Raw genomic sequence first — 26,699 nt, 5'->3', positions numbered from 1 at the left:
TCAAGTTCTACATGCAAATGGGGACCATTTCCACAAGCATTTATGAGGACCTGTACTTATTCTAGCAATTTGATTATTGCAGAAAATATTTTTGAATTTGTAAGTCTCTCTTTGGAAAATTTCTTCCAGGAGTATCATATAAATCCCTGAAGAAAAATGATTCTATTAAAGTTAAGCCCTATTTTGAAACAAAAATAGTTTACCCAATGTTCCTACCTACCTAATCCATGTTTTCAACAATACTTGTCCATTGAAAACAATACTTGTCCATGTACGAAATATAATCCATCCTTGAAAAACAGTAATTTCCACTACTGAAGATACTGAAGATACGTAAAAGCAAAGACTTTCTTAGAACATACATTATTATTTAGTATTGGTGGCATTTTTCCAATAAAGTTAAAAAAAAAACCTATAAATTAAAATGTATTAGCTGAGTGCAGTAGCACATGCCTGTAATTTCAGTGACTTGGGAGTCTGAGTCAGGAGGACTGCAAGTTTGGGGCCAGCCTCAGCAACTTGGCGAGGTTCTAAGCAACTTAGCAAGGGGCCCTGTCTCAAAGTAAAAATAAAAAAGGGGTGGGGACGTAGCTCAGTGGTAAAGCACTCCCAAGTTCAATCCCTGGTACCAAACCAAACAAAAAACAATAAATATATTAGTTGTACAATATTCTTGCATATTTTACTATTAATGAGTATCACACTTTGAAGTTAAACAAAAGATCAAGATTTATATATTCAATAAAAATTTCTTTGACTCATTTCACTAGCAGAAAACTGTCTCAAATCCTTTACAAACCACACCTGCACAGTTGAGGCTATAGCTCAGGGGTAGATCACCTGCCCGGCTAGGCCAGGTCTGATCCCTGCTCTGCATAAACAAACAAACAAGACCCCACAACTTCATTTTTCTATCCCACCTGCCACTTATCTATGCACAGGCCTAGAATGGACGTGCGCCCCTTCAAGTCTAAGCCAACAGGAAGAAGTGTGATAGTGCTCCCCCTACCTCAGCTAGGACACTGCCTAACCCACCTGAATACCTTGGTACATATGACATTCAGAAACTAATTATAAAATTTTACCCCTTGTTAAGATTTATCAACACTAAAGCCACTTTAAAAAAATCTTTAGAACAGGTAACGTTAATAATAGACTCTCACATAACTACTGCTTGTAAATTCCTTATTTAAACAGATTGAGCCTTTAGAAACATTCCCCTTACACTAGGTCCCCGTCTTCTCTACCTACCTTAAATGTAAGGTCCCCAACTTGCTGAGCAGTAAAATCTCCAAGAGCAATGTATTTTCTACTTGTTTGTTTAGGAGATTCATTTTCTTGTTCCTCTTCCTCTTCTGATTCTTCTTCCTCTCCACCACTTTCTTCCATTCCGTCATCATCTTCATCTTCTTCATCTTCCTCAGAAGAATCCTCATCTTCCTCTTTGTCAGTAAGCACATCAGTTCTACAAAAAGCATTTGTATGAGGAGACCTCTTGACAAAACATTTGAGTACAAACCCAGTGGGAGCAGAACCTCTGTACCCTGAAGAACTGTTCCATTTTTGGAGCTGGCCAAAAAAAAAGCAATGAAAGGAAAGTACAACTAATGGTTCCCACAACCGTGCTGAGCACGCGTGACCTGAAGGACTGAGGGTGGATAAGGAGCCGGCTGATCTGAGCGAGGCCTGTGCGACAAGAGCACCCCACCCACGGCCTGGGTCCCCCGTTTGGGACACGCTGCTTCAGCGCTCTCACACAGTGCTTGAAACACAAGTGGGGGTTTTGATTCTGGCTCTCTCTCTTCCGTAGGTGACCTTCTTGTGAGCTCTCCCTTTCTCATAAGTAAAGTTGAGATAACAACAGAACCTGACTCCTAAGGCTGTCATGAGGATCAGGTGAGTGACAATCCGTAAAGTGTTTAGAACAATGTCTGCCTGCAGTGAGCTTCCCATCAGAGCCAATTAGGATGAGGGCTGAGGCGGTGGCTCAGTGGTAGAGCTCTTGAATATACTGGAGTATCTGAATATACCTGGAGCCATTTATCTTCATCACTATTTTATTTCTTTCCTCTTAATCAGTGTGGCTAAGAATTTATCAATTTGATTAATATTTACAGAAAAGTCAATGTTTGGCTTTGCTGATTGCACCTACTATTTATCTGTTGATGTCACTGTTTTCTGTTCCCACTGTATTTTTTCCTTTCCCTTGGGCTTACCTTGTTCTTTTTCTGGCTTCTTAAGTTAACAGCTTCAGTAATTGATTTTTGGTATCTTTTAAAATTATTCATTGATGCTATGAATTCCTTTCTAAGCACTACTTTGACTGCAACCCATGAGTCATACATACTTTTTAAAATATTTTTTTAGTTGTAGTTGGACATAATACCTTTATTTATTTATTTATTTATTTTTATGTAGTGCTGAGGCTCAAACCCAGCGTCTCACACATGCTAGGCAAGCACTCTACCGCTGAGCCACAACCCAGCCCCAGAGTCATACATTTTTATCATTTGAAATATTTTCCAATTTCCAGTGCAACACTTTCTTGAATTAATGGGTCATACAGATAAAGTATGTAACTTACTTTGCAGAGTTTTAGTGATATCTAGTTATTTTTCTGTCATTGAGCTTTAATATAATTCTAAGAGATCAAAAAATATATACAACTTCACTTCTTTGAAATTTATTGAAAATTGATCTCTGATCCTATATGGCTCATTTTGGCTAATGTTATATGTTCACTTGAAAAGAATGCATATTATTTATTTGCACAGATTTTATAGTTGTTTGTGGTGGAAAAGTTAAGTAAAATATCAGCTATTCTGTCATTCTTAATGCTAGAATTCAGTGAAAATTCTAGAACCTTCAAGTCAATATTCTTAGCATTTTCCCCAGAGTACAGTGTAAAAAGCTGGGGAACAGCATTTGAAGGGTCTAAATAATTGATATTTTGTTGCTCCCTACAAATTGGGTTTGTTTATACCTACAAGTCTTTTGTAATTTGTAAGAGATATTATTAACATTCTCTCCAGCAGAAAAACAATTATGTGTCTACTTCAAATTTTTAAAAAACATTGATAAGAAAGGGAACCCTGTCAGTAGACACTGCAAGTCATTTTCCTTACCATCAACACTGACACTCAGGGCATCATCCCAGCTATTTAACATTGTTTACGTAGCTTCTCGCACCTCTGTTTTGCTTTCCCAACTATATTTTGAGTAATCTGAGGGCAGAGACCAGGACGGGCACATCTTTACATCTCTCTTGGGATTTGACGTGTCCTATCATGCACAATAACTGTTCATTATTCAGACCATTGTTGTCATTTCTTCATATCTATGCTGTCATAGCATATATTTATTTCAGAATCAAATGTAAAAATGATAGCAACATAATATCTGAAAGAAAGGAATGAAGGCAAGAAGATGGCATACTCAGTTCTATGTTCTCTAATTGTGGTCACAGCAAGCGCCTGCAGCTGTTGAGTGAGCTTGTCCAGAAAATTCTGCTCCTCCTCCTTTCTCTGATTATAGTTCCCGACAGGTGCAGACTCATCCGCCTAGGAGAGAATATTTCATTGAAAAATAAATTTTAGTTTCCTAATTACATTCATTTAAAAAAAAACAATAAAAACCACAGTAAGTGCTGTAGGACAAAATAAAGACTAGTGTGATGTATTTCTTAGGGAAATACATCAAAGTTAAAAGAAAGGAAGTTATTGAGTTGGAATGCAAGCCAAATGAAAACACAAAACCACATGGTTTTGTTTTCGTTTTGTTTCTTGCTGAGCACTGCAGACACTCTGCAGTCAAGTAGGGGACAGGGTCTGACAGGATATTGGCTCCAGAGTCAGAAAGGCGAGGGCTGGTCCCAGGTTCTGCCGCTTACTGACAGAGACATTGTTTCTTCACCTTTGAAGGCCTGTTTTCCCATCTGTGAAATGGGTTAACTAGGTTTTCAAACTCAGGGCGAGCCTGCCTCCTGAGTTGAAAAGTTCTGTGTCACTGCAGAAATGCAGAAGAGACACTCAGATGCAGTAACAAGGATTCAGACACAGGCAGGGGACACTTTCAGTGACTTCCACTTGCTCCATGAGCCTCTAGCCCTAGACACATAGATGAAACTCAGGCCCATACAAAAAAAAAAAGTCCTGAAGGGATAGCCAAGGGTAAAGCTTGCTCCTCCAATCTGGCAGTCATTGCTGTGAAAGCCGACACTGAGACCAGAGTTCCTTCCACTCACCCGGGGCTAGACTCTACCCTCAGTGGGATTAAAATCAAAACAGCTCTAAACTGCACCTCATCTAAGTTATACAATGCACACATTTGAAAGGCAGTGTCTGGGTTTCTGGGTCCTAATGCTGAAGAGCTCAGCAGGGCTAGAGGTTCTCTTCTGCTCTGAAGCACACTTGGGAGCCCATGGCCCAACTCAGCGCCTCTGGGTTGGGCTTTATTTCTAATGCAAACCCAGGAACTTACTGACTCCAATTCATTCCTCTTAGTGAAAATATTTATATAAAAAGTTTTTTTCTAATATGATTCACATAATACTTACTTTTCTTAACTTTTGAAGAACATTTTTATTCTCATCTATTGCCTGTTTTAACTGGATACATCTAAATTTTAAAAAAAGAAAGAAAATATAATGACTTTTCTGTTGTCACAATTAGAAAGCTATTTAAAAAAATCATTCAATCACTAAGCAGGCAAGGCCATTGGCTATTGTTAAGAATAATGTTTAAAAATCCACATGTAAAAACTTTTGTACCCATTGCTTTAGATGATCCAAGGGGGCGCTCCAAGGCCCTGGGCAGGAAAACCAGGCTCAGAAATGTCAGGAACCTGGGGCCTCAGTCTCTTGAGTCTAAAATGAGGAGGGGCTCTGGGTTCTAAGACACCTCCCCAGCTCTACAGTTCCCAAGGCCAAGGAACTGGACATGAGACACAACTGACCCCCACCACAGCTGTGTAAGTCTCCCAACAAGCCTGACTCCAGGCAGAGAAAATAAGGTTCTAAAAAGAACCACAGTGGGTCCCTGGGAGGGCAGCAGGGAGGACAGGTAGGCACTTGGACTCTGGTTGCCTCTTCCTGCCACTGCCACACGCACCCCTTTTGAACAGGCTCTCGGGACAGGTACAATGCTTTGGGCTACAGAGACAGCTCATATATCTCAGTTTAAGTCTCAGACACCCAGAGAAGAGATATAAAAAATGACCAAGAATGGGGTACAACTGATGATAGAGGAGTTTTCTTTCTTTTTCTTGATACTAAGGATTGAATCCAGGAGCACTGAACCACAGAGCCACAACCCCAGCCCTTTTCTGCATTATTTAGAGAGGGTGTCCCTGAGTTGCTTGGAGACTCACTAAGTTGCTCAGGCTGCCTCTGAACCCCTGATCCTCCTGCCTCAGCCTCCTAAGCCACTGAGATCACAGGTGTGTGCCGTGGCACCTAGAGGAGTTTTCAAAAATCAAATCTTTTTTCAGTATTCAGAGCCCTGGCTTTTCTCTCACTCTCTAAAAAGTGACTTCTGTGTTACTGGAGCTGTTTTTCTCTTACAGATGTGAGTGAAATGACATAAAGTAACATAAAAGGGAAAAGGGGTAGGAGTCAAAAGTCCTTTGTGAAATAGGCAGAAAAAGAGAAATGGCAACATGAAACTGGTTGACCCTGCCAGGTGCCTGCCCCAAACCCTCCTCTGGCTTCCTCTATCCTGTGACCTGCGCTCTGTTGGCACCTCTGTTCTCAGCCTCCACCGCAGTTGGTGGGGGGACACCTGGGCTGGCCAACAGAACATAAAAGAACATGCTCAGGATGCCCCTGCCCCCAGCCTCTATAGCAAGGCATTAAGAACCCCCCTCCCCTCCCTGCTCTTAAATACTGCCCCCTAAGGACTTTGCACTTCTGAGGACATCATCAACAAGCTGAGGCTGGCAAAATAGACAGAATGTCACCAACAGCTGGTCTTAGGACATCAGGAGCCACTGACCCACCCCGGAGAATCCAGCAGCAGAGTTTTGTCAGATGAGACTTAGTAAAGCTGCTTATTTTGACAGATGTCCTGTTGCTCGAATGAAAGAACTCAGAAATCTCACTTGAGAGCCAGAGTGCAAAATGATTTTTGTATAATACACAATCCAAGAAAATAATTATAATTATCTCCTTCATATCTATAAAATTATCAAATCCTCAAACAGCCCAGATATTTATGATTCCTGGTTCAGGATAAAAACTAAGCACACACTCATCTTCTCTGCCTCCTGAAACCAAACAAAAAATGACTAAAGTGTTTTCGAAGGTAATAACCCCAAACTGCAAAGAATGGGAAAGGATCATGGGCCAGCAAGAGAGGGCAACAAATTTCTGCTTCGTGGAAAAAACAGAAGCATGCTCTTTTATCAAGTGACACTCTTATCAAGTGTCACACAGGCATGAGGGACACCCGGCAGAAGACTCCAGGATTATGAAGGTCTGTCTAGGATGCACATGGGTGCACGTTTAGGGAAATCAATCTTAAAGCCATCAGGAGTCTTTGTATTTCTCAGGGAAAGAGCAAAGTTTCTCATTAAGTTTACATTTAGTTAAGGCTCTTTTGTAATAAGTGTAGTAATTTTTTAAAGTTTATTTACAGAAATCCTGAGCCTATTAGCTCTCTTCTCTTACCTCACCTTCTGTTCTCCCACTGAACCAGAAGATTCTTCTTAAAATATAATAATAATAATAATAATAATAATAATAAATGATTTTGGGAGAATCATAATTACTAAAGAACTTTCCAGCACACCTATTTCTGCACTGAGGGCTCCTCAGACTAAAGGCTGGTTCCTGACCCCATGATGAGCCCTGTCCACCTGCTAAAAACTTGATTAGCATTCAGCATATGGTGCTAACAGGAAAGACACCAAGATATGCCACAGTGGAAGAACCCGAATGTGAGCCAACCCAGGCTCACATTCTCAAATAAAAATGAATAGCAAAGGGCCACCAGACTAAATAAAGAAAACCAGCAACATAAGGATAAAATGTAAAATTAATAAATAAATAGGAATCTGAGCACCAAGGAAGCAAAGACAATTCAAAGAACAGAAGAAAACTTAAAAACAAACCTAAGCGTGGAAGGAGAAAATCTGAAAGCAGGAATATGATACTATAAAAAAAAAAAAAGAACAATTTGAAAACAAGAAAAAACACTAGTAAATAAACAACATAATCAGTAAAATAAAACATTCATAGAAGTTATAAAAATTTTTGTTAGTGTTTTATTTGGAATGTCTGATGGACTTAATTGTGGCTGCTACACAAAATAATGTCAGTATTTGTTACCCAATCCTCAATTACAATTCCATTTAGGAGAAAAAAAAAGTCAAGAGAATCTCCCAGGCGTAAGCAAAAAAACAAGCAACAAAAGGTATTCATGAGAGGTTTAGAAACCTAGAGAATCTATCCAAGATATTCAACACCCGACAAAGATGTTTCAGGAAAAATAGATAAATGGAAGTAAAGAAATTATCTTTAGTAAAATAAAATTTCCCAGAGCTCATGAGAAATATATGAGTTTTCAAAGTGAAACTATCCACTTGGTGCTAAACAGATAAAAACAATGCCAAAATATATTGTGCTAAAATTTCAAAACACCAAGGCTGAAAAGTCAATAGGCTAATTATTAAGGAACGATAATTAGACTTACCAGCATCACTGCATGCAAAGAAAACTGAACAATGCCTTCAAAAGTTTTAGTAGCAATTATTTTAAATTCTATAACCAGCTAACTATTAATCAAACATAAGGGCAAAATGACATTTTCAGACTTGCAAACATCAGGGTGAATTTTTAAGGGACTGTGAAGGGATCATTTTCTACACAAGCTAACTATGGCTTAAAAATACTTATTATTGCCAGGCGGGGTGTCACACATCTACAGTCCCAGCAACTCTAGAGGCTGAGGAGGAGGACTGAAAGTCTGAGGCCAGCCAGGGCAACTTAACAAGACCTTGTCTCAGAAGAAAAAAATAAATAGGACGAGGGATGTAACCATGTGGCAAAGAGGCCTGGGTTCAATCCCTTCCCCCCATAAACAATATTTTTTATTTTGAGAGAGAGAGAGAGAGAGAGAAAGAGAATTTTTTAATATTTATTTTTTAGTTTTCAGTGGACACAACATCTTTATTTTCTTTTTATGTGGTGCTGAGGATCGAACCCAGCGCCCCATGCATGCCAGGCGAGCACGCTACGGCTTGAGCCACATTCCCAGCCCCAACACTTAATATTATTTAAAAGAAAATTCAAAACTTAGCTTTCCCTAAGGCTTCAAATATAGTCTGTATATTTTGTTTTTAAATCTAGCAAAGCAAGCACAATTACCTTCATTATTTTCTTCACTATTATTAATTAACTTAATTTGAAATAATTCCTTAAACAATCAATCCTGCCAATAATGGTAAATTAAATTCCATTTGACATTTTAAAAATTATTTATATTTTACTTTGCCTTTAGGCACTTTGAATTCCTGGCTTAAGTAAAACTTTTCCAAATACTTCTAATAAATAATTTAAGTTGATAGAATGGATCTCATGCTCTTTTTCTTTTCTTCCCCATGGTCTTATTACTTAAGTATTTACTATTTATCTCCTGGTGCCCCTTCTCATGTTCTTCTGAATGCTATAAACTCTTTAAATACCCCAAAATATGTAGATTAACTTAATGATGTTCTGAACTTTATGCAAAAGTGTTAGCAGTCTAGTTCAGTTTAGTTTGTTATGTCTATTTAATATTAAAATTTCCCAGGGATTAAAACCAGAAACTACTTACTTATATAGAGAACACCATATCTTTTCAAGAAAATTAAAGGTCATTATCCCAAGCAAAGACAAATTGCTTCTAGCAAGATTTCTGATCATTTCTGGGCTACACAAGCCAAGGGCCTAGGGTAATTCTGCGTGAGCCACCACAGTACACTCTGAGCAGATTTTAGTTGCTGCACAATAACAACAAGCCCACAACCACTAGGTGTAGCTGGTTCCTTCTAGACCTTCATGACTTCACCATGCAGTCCTTCCATTTGGTTGTAATGGACTAAACCCTGCACCTCTGAGATTCTCGTCAAGTGCCCTCCCTTGCTTCAAGGAATTCTGCATTTCTTAGCCACCTTAAAACATTTTCATAGGCTCCCAACTTTAGTGTCTTAAAGCCAAGTAATGCTAGATGCATTAACTAACTGCTGTGAGCCTTGATTTTCTTATTTATGTTAATAAGTACCTTATGGTATTATTGAAAAAATTAAGAAAAAGTTTGAGGAGTACAGACTATAATGCCTGGCCCATAAAGAGTATAAAATAAATGATAGGTGCTTCTCTTTAATATTTACTATTCTTTATTTGATCTTATCATTTCAAATTAAGACCAGGTAGATATAGATAATGATAGGAAATATTTTAAAGTACATTTTAGAAAATCTTATTCACTGTTACCTCAATTAATGATAGGAAATATTTAAAAGTACATTTTAGAAAATCTTATTCACTGTTACCTCAATTTACCTATCATTATTATTTTGTCTTTTGAGGGAAAAGTAGATAAATAAAAAGAAAAAGCAAGAAAGAAAGGGAAAGAGGGCAAGAAAGTCTCAAACAACTTCTGTGCCTTAAATCCAACTCACTGAGATATAAATGTAGTCCCGAGAAAACCCAATAATTGAGCATACTTTACCTTTGGTAAATATCTCGACTTTTATTAGGTTCTAGAGCTTCTTTCAATCGGCTCTCAGAAAGCAGACTATCAACCTATGGCAAACGGAGACAGTTTAAAACATCATATTACCTATATGCCACTACCTCGATTCTACTGTTCACATTTTACCCTACTTATTTGGTCTATCTATCCATCAACCCACTTTATTTTTATGCATTTTGAAGTCAACTGCAGTCACCAATACACTGCCCCCTAAATAATGTGCTATAGTTACCACTAAGAGAGCTGAATATTTGATGTAAAACAAAGACATGCACAAACCTAAAAGGTATATTTGCTGCATTTTGACAAACATGTGTGTTTATAACTGAAACCTCATAAAAGAACTCCAATGTCCTTTCTAGTAAATTCCATCCCATTCCTCCAGAGACAAACTTGTCTTGATTTTTTTTCCCACCCTAAATTTTGCCTGCTCTTGAACTTTTATATAAATGAACTGTACAGTATGAACTCTTGTCTACATGAACCATGTAATGTTATGCTTCCACACTGTTGTATCATAAGTTTATTCCTTATTACCAAATAGTATTCATTGCATCGAATGTACCATGACTTTGTCCTGACTTCCCGTGTTACTAAAGACTACTTGCATCTTTGTCAATGTACCCCTCCAAAAAGGCACACCTTTCTTTGGTTTCTTTTCTGCAGATTATGTGGAAAAGATAAAGTAGATAAAAAAGAAGTAAATTCCACTAGCTTCTTCTTTGTCCTTATTATTTGGCATCCACCTGAGTTATTTACAAAAGTCATACACTCAGTGACCCAAATAGGAAGCTGATTCCTTGTCCCATGGATACCATTCTGGAAATTTCTTCTTCTTCTTCTTCTTTTTTTTTTTTTTTAAAGAGAGAGAAATTTTTAATATTTATTTTTTAGTTTTCGGTGGGCACAACATCTTTATTTTATTTTTATGTGGTGCTGAGGATTGAACCACCCAGCCCCCAACCCCCACCCCCTCCGGGAATGCCAGGGAGCACATTAGCGCTTGAGCCACATCCCCAGCCCCGTCCACTTTCTTTTCAGGTCTCTTTTGTGGATACAAGAAAGAACGAGCTAATACTATTAAAATATACTTTCCAGTTATTCAAGGTATCAAGTGGTTCCTGAATCAATTTGTCTCCGAGTTGAATAATTTTGTAATCATCTTTTATTTTTGCTTTACTAACTGCTTTTATAGTTTACTTTTGAAAAATTTCCTGGTTCTCTTAATGTCCCACTAAATTTAAAATTAAATACAGAACCACAGTAAGTTACCAGGAAGTAAGTCAATACTCCATCAAGTTTTATTTTTCATTTCTTCCAGGAGACAATTTTGCTTTTGCTGTACCACTGTGATTCCAATACAAAGTCACTTAAATATTTATGTGCCAAATTCTTTGGTACATTTTAAAATTTATTTTTAAAAATTCTTTTTAGGTACCAGGGATTGAACTCAGGGGCACATGACCCCAGTCCTATTTTGTATTTTATTTAGAGACAGTCTCACTGAATTGTACAGCACCTCATTTTTGCTGAGGCTGGCTTTGAATTCACCATCCTCCTGCCTCAGCCTCCAGAGCTGCTGGGATTACAGGCCTGCTTCACCGTGCCTGGCTTATTTTTAACTGATATATTATAAAATAATTTTATTTAGAGTAAAAATCTTGGCAATAGATCCCTTTTTACAAAATAAACTTAGCAAACTGATAAAGAATCTAAAAAAATAAACCTATTAATTGCTATTTACCTTTTTTTTTTTCTTGCAAGGTAATAGACCTGGGATGAAATGGCACACTCCTATAATCCCAGCTACTATGGAGGCTAAAGCAGGAGAATCACAAGTTCAAGGCCAGCCTCAGCAATTTAGCCAGACTCTGTGTCACAATAAAAAATAAAAAGGGCTAGGGATGTGGCTCAGCGGTGGAGCACTTACATGTCTAGCATGCACAAGGCCCCAGACTTATCCCGAGTACCACAAAAACAAATAAATAATAAAAGAGCTGGGATGTGGCTCAGTGATAGGGCACACCTGGGTTCAATCTCAGTACTGGAAAAAAAAAAAAAAAAAGGCATAGGCATTCGGTGTACTTAAAAATGAGAAAAAACACTACTCCCAGCATTCCACCACAGAGATACCATTTCAGCATGTTTTCTTTTATATCTTTTTCATGTACTATATATAGAAAAACGTCATTAAGATACCTTTTATTCCGTTTTGTTTTTGTTAACTTGCCATTTGATCACAAATATTTTCCCTAACACATTAAGATTTAACAAAAGTTTAGTCATAGTATTATTATATCCCATCGAAAGTTATTCATTCCCCTATTACTTCTCATTAAAGTGTATCATTTTTTCTATTAAGCAACAATGAGACCAGTACTTTTACTATCAATCTCTGTCCCAACGTTTCATTATTACATAGGGCAGGTTTCTGGAACTCCACTACCCAGCCTGGGCGCATGCACATCGGCTACACCTCGTCACAGTGCTTTCCAGAAAGCCGAACCTGACACCCTGGAGCAGAGAGTCTAGGTGCCAGGCCGGCCACGCCTTCTCCAAGACTGAGTGTGGCCACTTTCACAGTCTTTGGGAGAGTTCATCTCCTTTGCCACTGGTTTATCTTTGAAGTTAACTTTCATGCAGACATCACTTGTGTGTCCTCTAGTTAATGTCCCTGCTCGCCCTCCAGGTCCTGCAGTCCTGACACAGTAGGATTCTTCCTGGGGCTTGGGCCCCAGGAGCGGTGGTTCCAGGGACAGGGACCCAGAGAGCCCGGGGCGGGCGCGGGTAGGGCAGCTCCTGCGCAGCCCTGGGCTGCAGACCCGGCGGCTGGGGGTCGTCAGGGCGGGGAACGCGGTCTGTCGTGGACTGTCGGGAGGTTCCGTGGGTGGCCGGGCCGGGCGCAGCGCGGGCTGGAGCGGGGTTTGGCGCGGGGAGGTCGCGGGTGCGGAGCGTTTGGTTCAGACGCCGGCTCCCAGGGCGTGGGGTCGCCGGGAGGAAAGCGCCGCAGCGCCGCGGCGCCCCGCGCCCCCCCGCCCACCCCGGGGTGCGCCCGGCCCCACCGTACCTGCTGCTTCAGCTCCTGACTGCGGCGCCGCACCGCCTGCAGCGGATCCCGCGGCCGGCGTGGCAGCATCTCCTAGGCCGCGGCGCCCGGCGCGCGCCGGTTGCCAGGGAGACTAAGGCGGCGCCGGAAGATGACGCCACGCCGCGCCCGTCCTCTAGCCCCGCCCACCCGCTGACAGGCGGGAAGAAAGTGAGGGCGGTAGCACGCCCGTGGCGGTGGCCTACTCGCGAAGCCCCGGGTGTGCGAAACTACACGTGCCACAGCGTATCGTTATTACCTCGGGTTGGGGTGCTGTTTTATGCTGTTGACTCATGCCAGTCTCACTGAGCAAATCTTAAGATGCGATTTGAGCGTTTTAACACTTTCATAACTACAAGAACTGTCCAGTGTAGCCTTCACGGGGTGCATGATTTTGGCGCATACTGTTGCTTTCAAAGTCTTTGTCTTCTGGGATATAACTGTAGTTTCTCTCCATTCTGATTTTGCACGTCGTCCATCTGAATTCTGGGAGGATGGTGATTCTGTTCCAAGCAAGTCTGCGAGCAAATAATGCATCTTCACCTTGATCCCCAGTTTACATGCACTCTTAGGAAGCTGGTAATAATTATTCCCCAAGCGGGGCTGAATTCTGTAAATTCAATCCCCAAATTCCACTGTGGCAACATTTTACTTGAGCAAGCATGATAGACCCAGCTAACCTCCCAAATGATGGACCACATTAATATAAGTGTGTGTTCTTCAGAACTATACATAAGTTGATTCCACAGGTCAAGCCAAACTGTCACATTTTTATTATATACTTCTTTCTTCAAAAATGATAGAAAAGTCCATAAAGCCAAGTACTGCCTGTATTGCTTGCAACTTGGGAGGCAGAACTGGGAGGATCACAGGTTAGATGCCAGCTTCAGCAACTTAGCAAGACCCTATCTCAAATAAAAAATTTAAAAGAACTGGAGACATACTTGGTGGTAAAGCACCCGAGTTCAATCCCCAGTACCCAGGAAAAAAAAAAGTGCAGAATGAAAGCATGCAGCTTCCTGAATCTTCACTGTATGCCCCATGTAATGGCACCCAGATTAAGAAACATTACATGCACCCTAACAGTTCTTCCTCTCCTAGTTCTTACTCACCCTTATCCCCCCCCCACCCAAAGTAAACACTACAAACTTGTTTTGCTTCCTTTTGGACAATATAATGGAATTATGCTGTGTACAGAATTCTTGTGTCAACCTTGTGTTTGTAAGATGCTGTACTTAGTTGTAGTATGTTCATTCTCAAGTGGGTCAACTAAAAGGAATTTTAAGTCAAGATCTGTTCTTGTGATTAAGGGAAAGCTGGGAAAGATTGAAGGTCCAGGGTAGATACAGATACAACTGAGACCAGAGAGGAGATAGCCTATGAAGGGGCCCCTACATCTGCTTTCCAAGTAAAGTGCTGCAGTCCGCCTGGGCAAAATAACCGGGAGGTGACAAGCAACTTGAAGGTTGAAGCTGGAACTGCTTTATTGCGGGACAACAGTGGTATATATACCTAACTGATTATACACAGCTTGACTCAATTAGCATCATCCAGATACAGCAATCAGCCAATAAGGAATTCCCATCATCTTAATGGCTCCGTGGCGTTGCCTCACAAATCACTCCTCCTGGCAAACTGCCAGGCGCCATCTTGACTTGATTTGCAGTCCCCAACAATAAAGGAAAGGTCATGCAACAGAGCCTGAACCACTGGGTCTCAGCCTCTACTGAGCATTAGAGTTACCTGGGGAGCTTTAAAATCCTAACGCCCAAACCAACTACATGCAGCAAAATTTCAGGGATTCCTATTGTGAAGGTTCTTTAGATGATCGTAATGGTCGGCCCTGTTGAAAACCACTGCTCTAGTCAGATCATTGAGAGCTAAGGGAATTCCCACCTCACGGCCTTTATCTTCTCATATGATGGAGAGCAATCTCCTAGGAATGAGATATACACTGGGAAGAAACATTACTGCGACACATTAGAACCCACTTATGGTAGGCCACATGAGAAAGGTGAAGTTATCTTCCTCTGCTAAGTTTGGTGGCAACAACAGTGTTGAGGGGTAAATGTGTAAGTGGGGATGGAGTCTAATGTGATCAGGAAGCCCAGGATAACTGACAAGGTGAACTGGAGGGTAGTATAATCAGTGGTCTTGAGTTGGCACTTTTACTGATGTCAGCTGTCCTAAACAAGGAGGGTTTCACCTGCTGAGATCAAAGAAGCCAAGTATGAGATGAGGTCCAAGTCTGTTGAAAAGAAGATCCAGGATTTAGCTAAAGCAATGTGGAATGCAGTAGGTGGTCTGAGAAGCCCATATGGGGCAGAAAGAAGACAAGATAGAAGAGTGAGACAACCAAGACAAGTAGATGTTGTGATTAAATGGCATGGCAAGTGGGGGTGGGGTATTTATTTCAAGTCAGCAGTATGTCATATCCAGGATATCTACTGTTGTGACTCCTGGCTCCCAACCTCCTGTTTCCAGTTTTGGTTAACATAGCAAAGGGTGCTGCCTGTATGTGAGAAAGCATTTCAGGGGAGAAAAACTAATTTGAGTAAAGGTAAGAAAAAGGTGACAGAATATCAAGGGGGATTCCCCACTATAGAGATGGGGACACATGTGCATAGAGCATAAAGAGATAATAGGCACAGAAAATGAGATTAGGAGTGGCACAGAATGGGTGAAGACCCATGGGAAACAAAGCGACTTGGGAATGAGCAGCACAAGCCCATAGGCAGGGATGCCCAGATATGGGACAGGAGATGGGGACTGAGTACACCAGGGCGCTGCATGCAAGCAAAGAGGAAAGAACCTGGAAAGACCAGGTCCACCAGGAACAGGGTACAGGAACAGGTCCAGAAGCAGAACTTGTCAGAACTCAGATACTTAACAAGGAACATCCCAATAGTTGAAGGGCAACATGTACCTCAAGAAACCTACTGTGTCTCGAAGACCTGTAACTCTGAGCCTTTAACTCTGAGCCTCAATGAAAGATGGTAACTAGAAAGCTTCAGCTAACTGGAGCCAACAGGATGAAGCTCTAAGAACCATCCTTTGGGTCCTTATGTACTGCATTCACAGAATGAAAAAGAACTAAGTTGGAAGTAGTGTGACTTTAATAGACTTTCTGTAGGAACACCTTTTCTAAATTTCCTTATGTTGCTATGGAGCTGAGACACAAAAGTCATCTTTATAAGAATGAGCAAGGGTGGTGTGCTAGAAAGCATCACTTGCAAATAAAAAGTAACCGTGGACCTAGTCACTCACTCTTGATTTACAGAATTTATCACCAAGCTCTTTTCGATAACATTTCTTGTTCACATGTATATTCCGTAATGAGACATACAGGAGACTTCTGCCAATAGAAATGTCTACTCTGAACTTGGTACACTGTCACTCTCTGAAGTGCAAAGGTCTTACATACATCATCCTCACCTCAGTTATGTGTACACAGACCCTTGCTTTCCTGGTCCAACAAAAGGACCCACAATGGTTCCCTGGTGAACTCTGCCTTGTGGCTGTACCAACGACCCGGCATAGATTCCATAAGGAAAGAAGTTACTTGTTGAAAACTGCTAATGCATAAGCTTAAGAATCCAGAATCTCTTCACACAGCAAACTTAACAGCAGGCAAAAGATCCCTGTCCCTTAAAGGAAAAAAAGGTTCAAAGATGTTTTAAAGTTTTTTTATTTTAAAAATAGATTCATAAAGTGCAAGAAGAACTTATTTCTTTCCGGTACTCTACATCCTTCTTCAGCAAGCTGTTGGAAACAGAAAAAAAGAAAAGGTTGGTAACACACTCTTTAACTTCAAATAATTATGCTGTAGCTTTAAACCCGGAATTATTAAGATCTGCTGTTACAAGAAACGGAGGTCCTGAAAATCTATGACAAACAGCTCTGATGAGAAAGTCTGGACTAAATGCAAGGATTCTGACTTCCAGACCACTGCTTTTTCCTCTTCACCAACTTCCCACAACATAAGTTTTCTGCCTGGAGTTTACAAAACGTTAATGCAAAGAGGTCCCCCGGAGCCACGGGGATGGACGGAGGGGGAGGAGGTGCAAGAGGTATCTTCGTGGTTCCCATGGCCTTTCCTTTTTTCCCTGTCGTTCTTTCCAGGATTTTTCACTTTTAACGATGTCAGGGTGCGGCGACACTGCACGTGGCAAGTCAGTGCCACCAAACCCCCGCAGGAAGCTCAACTATTACACCCAAGCGCTAGTACTCAGCAAAGTTCCTCCTTCTGGTCTCTGGGGAGGGAAGCAACTCCCTCCCGGCGGCCCCACCCTACCGCGGACCCAGGCCCCACGATCCGTCTGCTCACCGACGCTGGGGAAGGGCCGGCCCCGCGGGCGGGAGGGCGAGGGAGCCGGGGGCGCGCGCGCGCATCGCGAGGCGTCCACTCAGGCCAGGTCCAGCTTCTTCTGCGTCGTCGCCAGCTTGTCCTGCAGCCTCCGCTTCCTCCAGTCCAGGTAGCGCCTCCGTAGCAGGTTCGCCTAACAGCCGACGAGCACTCCGGAGGCGAAAGCCACCAGCACCGACACCTGCAGCGTCCTCTCCGACACGTCCGCCATCGCGGCCGCCCGGCGTGCAGCGCGGCCTACGGCGCTGCGCGAGGGTCAAGCAGCGCCGCGCGTTCACAGTGGGCACGGGGCGAAGAGCCGGCGGAGCAGCTGCTGGCGCGGGGCGTCCTGCTGGGTGTGTCAGCAACAGGTCGGCCTTCTCCTGAGACCTTCCCAGCGCTTGGAGAGCCCGTCTGCACCCCTCTGCGCCCTCCACAGTGTCCTATCTATCATTAATCAGATGTTTCCTTGCACTATTAGCTGACATTGGTGTCTTGCCAAGTGTAAGCTCAGCACCTCTTTATTTTTGCTCAGCAATAGAATTTGAACCACGTGTGTAACTTAAAATCCTCTGGTAACTCGTTTCTTTCAAAAATAAGTACAAGCAGATAAAATTGTTTTTAATAATATATCTTATCATTTCAACATCAGTTTGGAAATTATTTAAGAGATTTCTGGTTTTTGTATTGTCTTTGAAACTTGGTGTATATCTTTACAATTAACATCAATCATACTGTTTAAACACTGAGTTTTCAGTGGAGACATTTGATCTGTGTCTAGTTTTATAAAATTTACAGTTGAAAAAGAAGTCTCATTTACTTACACAATTTTTTTTTCCTGAAACTGAGTTTACTATGGGTTTTTAAATTAAATTGATCATTAGATTTCTTTAAATTGAAAATGAAATTCTTAGGGCTGGGGCTGGGGCCCAGTGGAAGCCCTCTTGCCCAGCATGTGTGAGGCACTGGGTTTGATTCTAAGCACCGCATAAAAAATAAATAAAATAAAGGTCTGTCAACAACTAAAAAAAAAAAAAAATTAAAAAGAAAATGAAGTTCTTTTGTCACACTAGCCATGCGATGCCAGAGCTAACAGGAGACAGAATTGTTGAGATGGGGGGCACACACACTTCTAATGATACAGGTCACTGTGATCCCGAGTGTGTCCCACTTCCTGGTGTTCAGGCACTTGAGTGTGCAGGTCCAGAGATTTGCTTCTAACTAATAGAATAAAGCAAAGGTGATACGGTGTCAGCCTGTGATTGCTTTATGTTACATTGAAGACTTTCCTTACAGCTTGATGAAGAGGGTGGAAGTGTTGAAGGAGTTGACATCAAAGAACTGTGAGTGACCCCTGGGAATGGCGGGGTGCTCCAAGCTAACAGCTAGATCCCTTATCCTACAACCACAAATAAACCAACTGTCTGCAACCTGAATGAGCTTGGAAGCAGATTTTCCTCACTGGGGCCTCCAGATGAGAACACAGCCTGGCACCTTAGTTGCAGCCTTGTGAAACTTTTAACAGAGGACCTAGCTAAAGACTCCTGGCCCATTGAAAGTGTGAGAGAATAAGGGTGTATTGTTTTAAGTTGCTAAGTTTGCAGCAATGTGTTACACAGTGTGGGAAAAACACTTTCCCACTCTGGTTTTCAGTACCGACTACCTCTTATTCAGACGCTCTACACTTCAGACATCAGATGTGGGAGAAGCCCCACACACCAACCAGTTCTGCAGTGAACACCAGCAGTTGAATGTCCTCCAATTCTATCTGGAAATAGTGTCAGATACCACAAGTTGAGAGCTCAGAATCACAAGACTCTGACCACACCCCGCCCCCTTCAAATTGCCAGTTTCAAGTGGTAGTTTGTCGCTTATACATCCGACAGGTATAAATCAGGAGCTCCCACAACCCTGTCCTTGGCTTGATTTGTTTGGTTACAAAACTCAAGGAAACACTTTACTCATGTTTACCCATTAGCGTCATCTCATCTCTTAGCTCACCCTGTAGTGTTTTCAGGACAGAGCCGACCTCTGCTACCGCCCTGGGTCCAAGCAGTCGTGTCCTCTTACCTGAGGGGCTGCAACAGCCCCCACCATCTTTCGGAGCTTCTCTTCCTATCCACCATGTTCTATTCCCCACATAGCAACCAGAGCAGGTGGGCCTGCAGGAAAGAAGTTGGATCATATCACTGCTCTACTCAAACCCTGGAGTGTAAAAGCATCTGTGGTGGCCCCGAGGGCTCTGTGTGACCAGCTTCCCTAGCCTTATCTCTCAAGAGCCTGCTCATTGTGACCTGAACTGCTGTTCTTCCTCTTCCAGATACTCCCTGGCTCGTTTCCCCATCTCCTATAAGGTTTTTTTTTTTAAATCAACTTTCACCTCTTTATGAGGCTATCAGACTATGTAAAAATCTCAAACTCAAAACTAACTAACTAACTAACTAACTAACTAAATAAGTCAATCACAAACTCAGCCATCCCCACTCTTGATGCTCCTGATCCCCATGATCCTGTTCTGTCTCCCTCTAGTACTGGTTCCCTTCCACATACAGCATGATTTACTTATTACATTTACAGTGCAGTGCCTCCCGCCCTCCCCCCACCCACCTAGAATATAAGCCACTTGAGAGCAAGGATTTTCGTCTCCATTGTGCACCATGAATCCTAAGTGCTTAGAACAGGGACTGGCAGATAACTGACAACAGTGAATATTTGATGTTGATGACAGTAGGGAGTGGTCAGCTGTATCTTCTGGGTGAATGGCTAAATTAAATCAGTCTCTCCTCTCAGGTCCTCTCTCTCTTCCCCCCTGTCCTCTTCTTCCTTCCCTCTTCCTCTTCCTCTTCTTCTTCTCTGCAATGCTGGGCATGGAACCCAGGACCTCCCACTTTCTAGGCACGCATTCTGCCACTGAGCTATGTACCTCCATCTCAGAACTGAATTTTGAAAGATAAGTAGGTTAATCAGGAGAAAACATGAAATTTCTCCTTAATTAAGTTTTCTCACTTATAAAACAAAAAGTTTGGTATGATGTGTTAATTTTAAGTCATTTTGGAGTCTTTTTCTGAGACTGTGTACCTGGGCCACTAGTGTTGTTGCAAATTTGGACCTCATTTGGAATTCTGGCCTCATCCCTAAGATGCCTTGGGCTAAAAATAGGCAGATCCTGGACATGGGAACCTTAGTCCAGTGGAGCCAGCCAGACTGTGCAATGCCCTTATTTTAACATGAGGAAACTGGGGTCATATTCAGAGAGCTGCTGGGAAGAGACAAAGATCTACACTCTTAAAATCCCTCTTAAGAAGCCAACATGTCCCCAGCTTGAGTCTTTATATTTTTTTTCACCTTGGAAAATTGTTTCAGTAGGACATTTTAGTGGATTTGATAATGGTAAACTAGTTTTGAGGTGAATATTAAATATGGATTAATAATAGGCTAAATATGGGGCTGGGGATGTGGCTCAAGCGGTAGTGCGCTCGCCTGGCATGCGTGCGGCCCGGGTTCAATCCTCAGCACCACATACAAACAAAGATGTTGTGTCTGCCGAAAACTAAAAAATAAATATTAAAAAAAATTCTCTCTCTCTCTCTCTCTCTCTCTCCCTCTCTCTTTTTTAAAAAAATAATAGGTTAAATAGTCAAATGTCATGAGTTCATTGATTACAGAGTGTCTTTTGAAGGATACATTAATTGCTGCTGTTGAGTTTGCTGTTCCAAGCACTTACCAAGCATGTACCATACTGAACCTTTGCTGCTTATGTAAATTCATTTAAAATATATAAATGACGTTACATTCCTCTGCAACTCCCAGGCCCTAAGCAATAAAGTGGTCACTTTATACTTGAATGTGCCCATAAAAGATGAATCTGTGATCTGATTAAAACAGAGCATTCGCCTTCTATTAATCCAGTCACTGTCGCTAATGACACAGTACCAGAGTGGAGGAGTGTAAAGAGGAGAGGTTTGTTTCCCAGGTCCACGTCAGGGGCAAGGGCAGCAGCTGAGGATGGCCAGCAGAGTCCCGAGCCAGGGCAGAGAATCACGGGGTGGGAACCACACTTGTAAGGATGGGTGTCCTCCGAGATCTCCCCTCCCCCTCCCTTTATAAAGTCACCTGTATCCAATCACGGGGACTTCACTGAGGTGAATTTATTTAATCCTAATCACCTCCCAAATATTTCATTTCTAAACACCATAGTTTTTTTCATCTTTTTATTTGCATTTTTGGATATATTTTTAATTTATTGGTTCTTTTTAGTCATATATGACAGCAGAATCCATTTTGATATAATTATATAAGCATTTGTTTAGTACATTTTATTCACAGAAAAATATACTTTAAGCTACAAACGCCAGATTATACAGCGGGAAGAAATTTTCTTAGTTTTCCACACTGATGGAAAGGTTCCTACTAAATGAAAAAAAACGCCCTATAATTATATTCACAACATTTCATGTGATTATTCATAATACTAATACAATGATATAAGAATCAATAATGTTTGAGGTTAAGCATAATAATAACGAAAAAATGCAAAATCTAAGAGAAATTACATCAAAGCCTTTGTTATATCAAATAAAAAAAATTCGAATTTATTACTAAGCATAGACAAATGGCAAAATATACTTATATAGTAAAATATATGTGTCTTCAAGTTAGACCCCTGCTACAGTAATGTTGGAGTGGTCAGACTGTAGTTTGAAGTCTGAAGTTTGCAGCTCTGCACGCGGATTTTTGGCATTCACCATAGTGTTTGATTGACCTGGTAAAGGCTCTCTTTCCCAATCCCGTCAGAGGAGAAGTCAAAAGCAATTTGCATTTCTATTGCAGGGACAGCCTTATATTTTCACTGTCTTGCTTCAGGGTTCTGTCCATTTGTTCAGAGGAACCTTGACAATCTTGAAATCCTGCAAAATAGCATGCTGGTCCGTTCATGGCAATGGGCTGGTAACAGGAAATACTAGGAACTGTGGGTGTCTTTGTAGGACAGGTACAAGCCGGAAGGTCATAGAGACAGCTAAGTTCAGGGTCAAGCTGCATGGTGAGTGTCCAGGTGTCCAGTGGTCTGGGCAGGTCAGGATATCCCTTCTAAAGTGAATAGGGAAGTAGCTGCGCTTGGCAATACATCTAGTGGCTCTTTGGGTCTGGGGGTTGGAGTGCTGCTCCAGCCAGGCAGCTCGTGAGACTGACTGGCGAGCTGTTGTTATCATGGAGCCAACTCTGGCACTGGGAGTACCTGTGGCAGCTACGAGGATGAGGTGTGGAGCTTCTGCTGAGCCCCCCGTAGAGCACTGCAAGGGAGACCTCCCATCTTCCTCTGTGGCAAATGCTCTTAGTTCAGCACTTCCTGTGTTGCTCGTCAACCCAGGTAGAAGCTGCACTCCTGCCTGTGGGATCTCAAGGACTCTGGAGCCTGAGTGGACTGTTGTGAAAGGAATATTACCTGATGGCTGATAACTGGATATATACAGCAGTGCCCCATTTTTAAGAGAGAATAATAAGTGGGAGACTGGGCCTGGGCCTGTTCAAGGGCCCAGGGAGACTGTGTGAGCTCCCTGCTCAAACTTCCCTCAGCCTCTCCTCCAGCTCCCTGCCTCTCTCTCAACCTGCACTTGCATGCTCAGGAGGACCGGGAGAATTTTCTGGAAACATCCCATTCCTGGTTCATGAGTGGACCTGCTTTGGATGACCACCAGGGGACACCTGACACAGAGAAGGTGCTCAACAAGCCAGGTAGCAAGATGACCCTTCCTGTGGGTGCCAGACGTCCATTCCCCGCCTCCCTGGCACTTGCTCAAAATAGGTTCATGTGCAAGGTGGTAGTTTAGCTGGGGATAGAAGGTAACATGGTCTCCCTTCACCAGGCTTGTTCAGTCCCCACCACTGCTGAAAGCCACTGAGCCCTGGGATTGCCACCATCCCGTTTATAGAGGAGGAGTGGCTAGTTTATAGAGGAGGAGTGGCAGGGTGATGACACTGTGTGATTCCTGTCTCTAAGGGGTCAATGCCTTGTCCTCACCAGGCATGGATTTAACTCTCCTGCCACAGAACAGGTGCGGGCACCACCATTCACATCCTGACACTGTGCCTTCTCCAGGGATGCACAATATGGAGGTGACACCCAGTTTAGCCACAGGTGTTTGGCAGTGAGGATTGAAACTCATGGAATCCTCCAGTTTTTATCGGAGAAGTGGGTGGCTTGAGAACAATGGCTGTCCTAGTGAAAGCTGAGGTGCTGCGCTCGCTGGGAGGGTGGTCATGCCCTGCAGCAGATGGGACACCTTGAGCCAGCAAACACTCCATATGTGATGCCAACTCCCCCATTTATGGATGTTTTTTAGGTCTTGGGTGGTGGGAAAAGTGGCCCCTATTACTATTCTACCCAACAACTCACTCAAATAAGTTTTGCTTTCTGCCTCTACAAGGTTTGGAGATGTCTGCATTATTCAACTTCATTTTACTATAACGAAATACTCAATGCAATTAACTTGTAAAGAGAAAAGGTTTATTTGGGCTCATGGTTCTGGGGGATCCATCCCTAGACCTTGTGACTCCCCCACTACTTAGGGGCTTTGGCAAAGGCAGCATAACATGTCAGGAGTACACAATGGAACAAACTGCTGACATCATGAGCTAGGAAGCAAAGAAAAAGAGAGGATGGGCATGAGGTCCCAGAATGTCCCTTGGGGTGCTCCCTCAGTGACCTAGGCCCTTCTTCCTAAAGGCCCATAGGACTTTCCCATAGCATCACCCTGCAGACCCAGCTTCCAACTCATGGACCTGTGGGATACACTCTTCCAAACCAAAGCAGTGTTGGTACTGAAGGGAGACTCTCTCTACCAGGTACCAAAGCCCTGCAAGTGGAATATCCCTGCCTATTCTGGGCTCCTCGTGCTGCCAAACAACATGCACAGGGAGGGGTTTTATGTTGCCTATGCTAATAGTCCCAGTGGCCAAGGGAAGATCTGCTCTACAGTGGGGCAGGGAGAGCCAGGTCTGGAGTCTTGGAGGTGCATTGGACATCTCTTATTATATTTCCACGTCCCACTGTACAAGTTTATGGAAAAAACTATAGCAACCCAAGTAAGACGGGACTGCCAGTGGAGTTCCCGTAGGAGAGGAAGATGGGATCACTCTGCCAGCTAAAGACCCCTGTTTAGCAAAGGCTGAGGGGATCATGGAGCAGGTGGAGGGATGTCACTACCCCGTAGGTTCTGGGACCAGCTACAGAAGCAGGGTTTCTGCAGTCAGGCTGATGTTACTTCATTGTTGCCTGCTGTCCCACTACTTTCTATGGAGGATGTCGCTGGTGGCTCCCTTTCTGTTTCAGGTGGGAGTGTGACTGTAACAAACTACAGGTAGGGTAGGGTAGCTTATAAACAATGGAAATTTATTTCTTACAGTTCTAGAGGCTGGGAAATCCAAGATGGCAGCATGGCAGGTATGGAGCTCTATCCTCACATGGTGGAAAGGTTGAGAGAAATTCTCTGGGGCCTCTTTATAAGGACACCAATTGCATTCCTGAAAGGCCCACCCTCATGTCGCTGAGGCTTCACCTCTTAAGACCACCATATGGGGGGGTTAGGGATCCACACATGAATCTGGGGGACACAAGCATTCAGACCATACCAATGACCAAGCTGACATTAGCTTCCAGTGATATGGTAGCTCTTTCCCACCCACATTAAAGAGTGAATCCTGAGGGACGAGGGTGCAGACTGGGTGGGATTAGACTCTCCAGATCTTTCCGTCCTTCCATCTGCCCCAGGAGGCTGACCTCTGTGGATTCTGTTCCACTGGCAATCTTGCCTTCTGGCTGGCATTTGGGTTCTCCCATTGAAGAGACCCACCCAGAAATGGGGAGGAAAGTGAGGTTGGGGTCTTATTCCCTGACTGCCTCTCTATGGTGTCATCTCCAGTTGATCTTGTCCCTCTCCTCTCAGGGATGGCTTCACAGGGGTAGGACTGGCACAGCTCACAGGATTCCACATTCAGAATGGCCCTGGCTCTGCAGTGGCCATCCTGAAATTCTTCATAATTTGCTTTGAATCTGAGTTTCAAAAGGGGAAGTTCAATCGGGACAGTAGAGCATGTGCCAGGACCTGGAGCCTTGCCTTAGGAGAGGCCCATCTCCCAAGGTGGGCTCTCAGCCACCTGCTTTCCCACTGAGTGCCCTGGCCTCACACAGCCTTCCCTTCTCCCCTGGTGCAGCAACTGCTGCCATGCTACCCCCCAGGTAAGGTGTGGGTGCATGGGGGGTTAGGGTAGGGTGCCCACACTTGGGGCGTGGCTGTGGCCGTCCTCCACCATCCCACAAGTCGGCAGCACCCTGGCTATTTCCACAGGCACCTCTTGAAGGGTTGAGCCTTTTCCCCAGCTCATGCGGGTGCCTGGTGCATCCTGGGGTGAAGGTTCTAATTCCTGGGGGGTTGCTTTTCTTGCCATGTTGGCTAGGGTGGCAGCTCTTGGGAATGGAGGATGCCTGGCTCCGCTTGCTCTCCTCCTGCTGGGGTGTGACACATCCACCCAGTCCTGTGACTGGAGTCAGCAGAACCCTGCAGTGGGGAGGAAGGGTCTCCTAAGATCCAGAGCAGATGCCTGCGAGGGTCTGTTCCCTCTTTGGAGGGAGTGTGACACTAAATAGTCATTGAAAAGCAACATGACAGAGAGAGAGAGAACGGAAAACACGAGAGAGGAAGAGGGGAAGGAGGAGGACCCCCTGAAGACACTTTAATACCTCTCAGGTGACTGTGCCTTTTGGACAGAGGGCTTTGCCTTCTTACTCTGCTCTGGCCCCTCTGAAGGAGGACATGTCTCCATCCTCCCTGCTCCTCCTCGCGGAAGCAGCTGCGTCTCCCTCTCCCTTTGGCCTGGGGAGGGGGCTGAGGATGGTGCCAGCTCAGCCTGGCTAGCCCTAAAGATTATTCTAGAGCCCCTATCCTTTTATAAGTAATCCTTTAACTAAACCCGCCTCAGATCCTCCTAGTTTAATTGTTCACTTTTCCCCTACCGGCCCAGAGTGACACATCCTTCCACCTCCATCCCCAAACACCTGGTCTTTCTCCTGTATTTCACTTCGAGTTCAGCGGTCCAGCTTAGAGCCTGGTGTCTGTCAGTTGACACACCTTTTCTGAGCACCCAAGACACATCCAGGAGACTGACAGACAAATAAGTGGCTGGGAAAGAGTAAGGCACCAGGTGTGGATGGATCTGGGTACTGTGTGGGACCCGTGGACCAGGTGGGCAACACTAACCCTATGGCTACAGGACCATCCGCTGTCCAGAGACAGCACTGGGCAGGGGTTGTTCCACACTGTGGAGGAAGATTCTCAGGTGGGCAGAGAAGCTTGCACAAACTTCTTATGGCTGCATCAAAGGTCTTTATCACTTGAAAACCACCATGGCTCTTTCAAAAATGGCCTACCTGGAGCAAGTCTGTTCACCTAGCTACAATCCTGGATCTGTGAAATACAATTACTCCTCATTCCTCCAGATTCTGTGAATTTGACAACCTGCTAAAACGTATGTGCAACTCCAA

General features: G+C 43.3%; 1 protein-coding gene and 1 pseudogene across 2 annotated transcripts in view; both read right to left on the bottom strand.

The window, feature by feature from the left end:
- LOC143386067 (nephrocystin-1-like) overlaps window positions 1–12,892 on the bottom strand; it is a 47,798-nt gene extending 34,906 nt beyond the window's left edge. For both annotated transcript variants that reach the window (XM_076841413.1, XM_076841414.1), the window contains exons 1-5: window positions 12,799–12,892; window positions 9,708–9,781; window positions 4,556–4,616; window positions 3,436–3,560; window positions 1,252–1,465 (exon numbers count right to left, since the gene is read on the bottom strand). In XM_076841413.1, coding sequence (XP_076697528.1) covers window positions 1,252–1,465; window positions 3,436–3,560; window positions 4,556–4,616; window positions 9,708–9,781; window positions 12,799–12,867 — 543 coding nt within the window. In that variant the 5' untranslated portion in view covers window positions 12,868–12,892. The remainder of the gene's footprint in view (window positions 1–1,251; window positions 1,466–3,435; window positions 3,561–4,555; window positions 4,617–9,707; window positions 9,782–12,798) is intronic.
- Window positions 12,893–16,488: 3,596 nt separating this feature from the next.
- On the bottom strand, window positions 16,489–17,393 carry LOC143386065 (mitoregulin-like; annotated as a pseudogene).
- Window positions 17,394–26,699: the final 9,306 nt, after the last annotated feature.

Source organism: Callospermophilus lateralis, unplaced genomic scaffold (genome assembly GCF_048772815.1).
Source record: "Callospermophilus lateralis isolate mCalLat2 unplaced genomic scaffold, mCalLat2.hap1 Scaffold_1277, whole genome shotgun sequence".
Classification (NCBI taxonomy): Eukaryota; Metazoa; Chordata; class Mammalia; order Rodentia; family Sciuridae; genus Callospermophilus; species Callospermophilus lateralis.
This window is presented reverse-complemented; position numbering and strand designations above follow the sequence as displayed.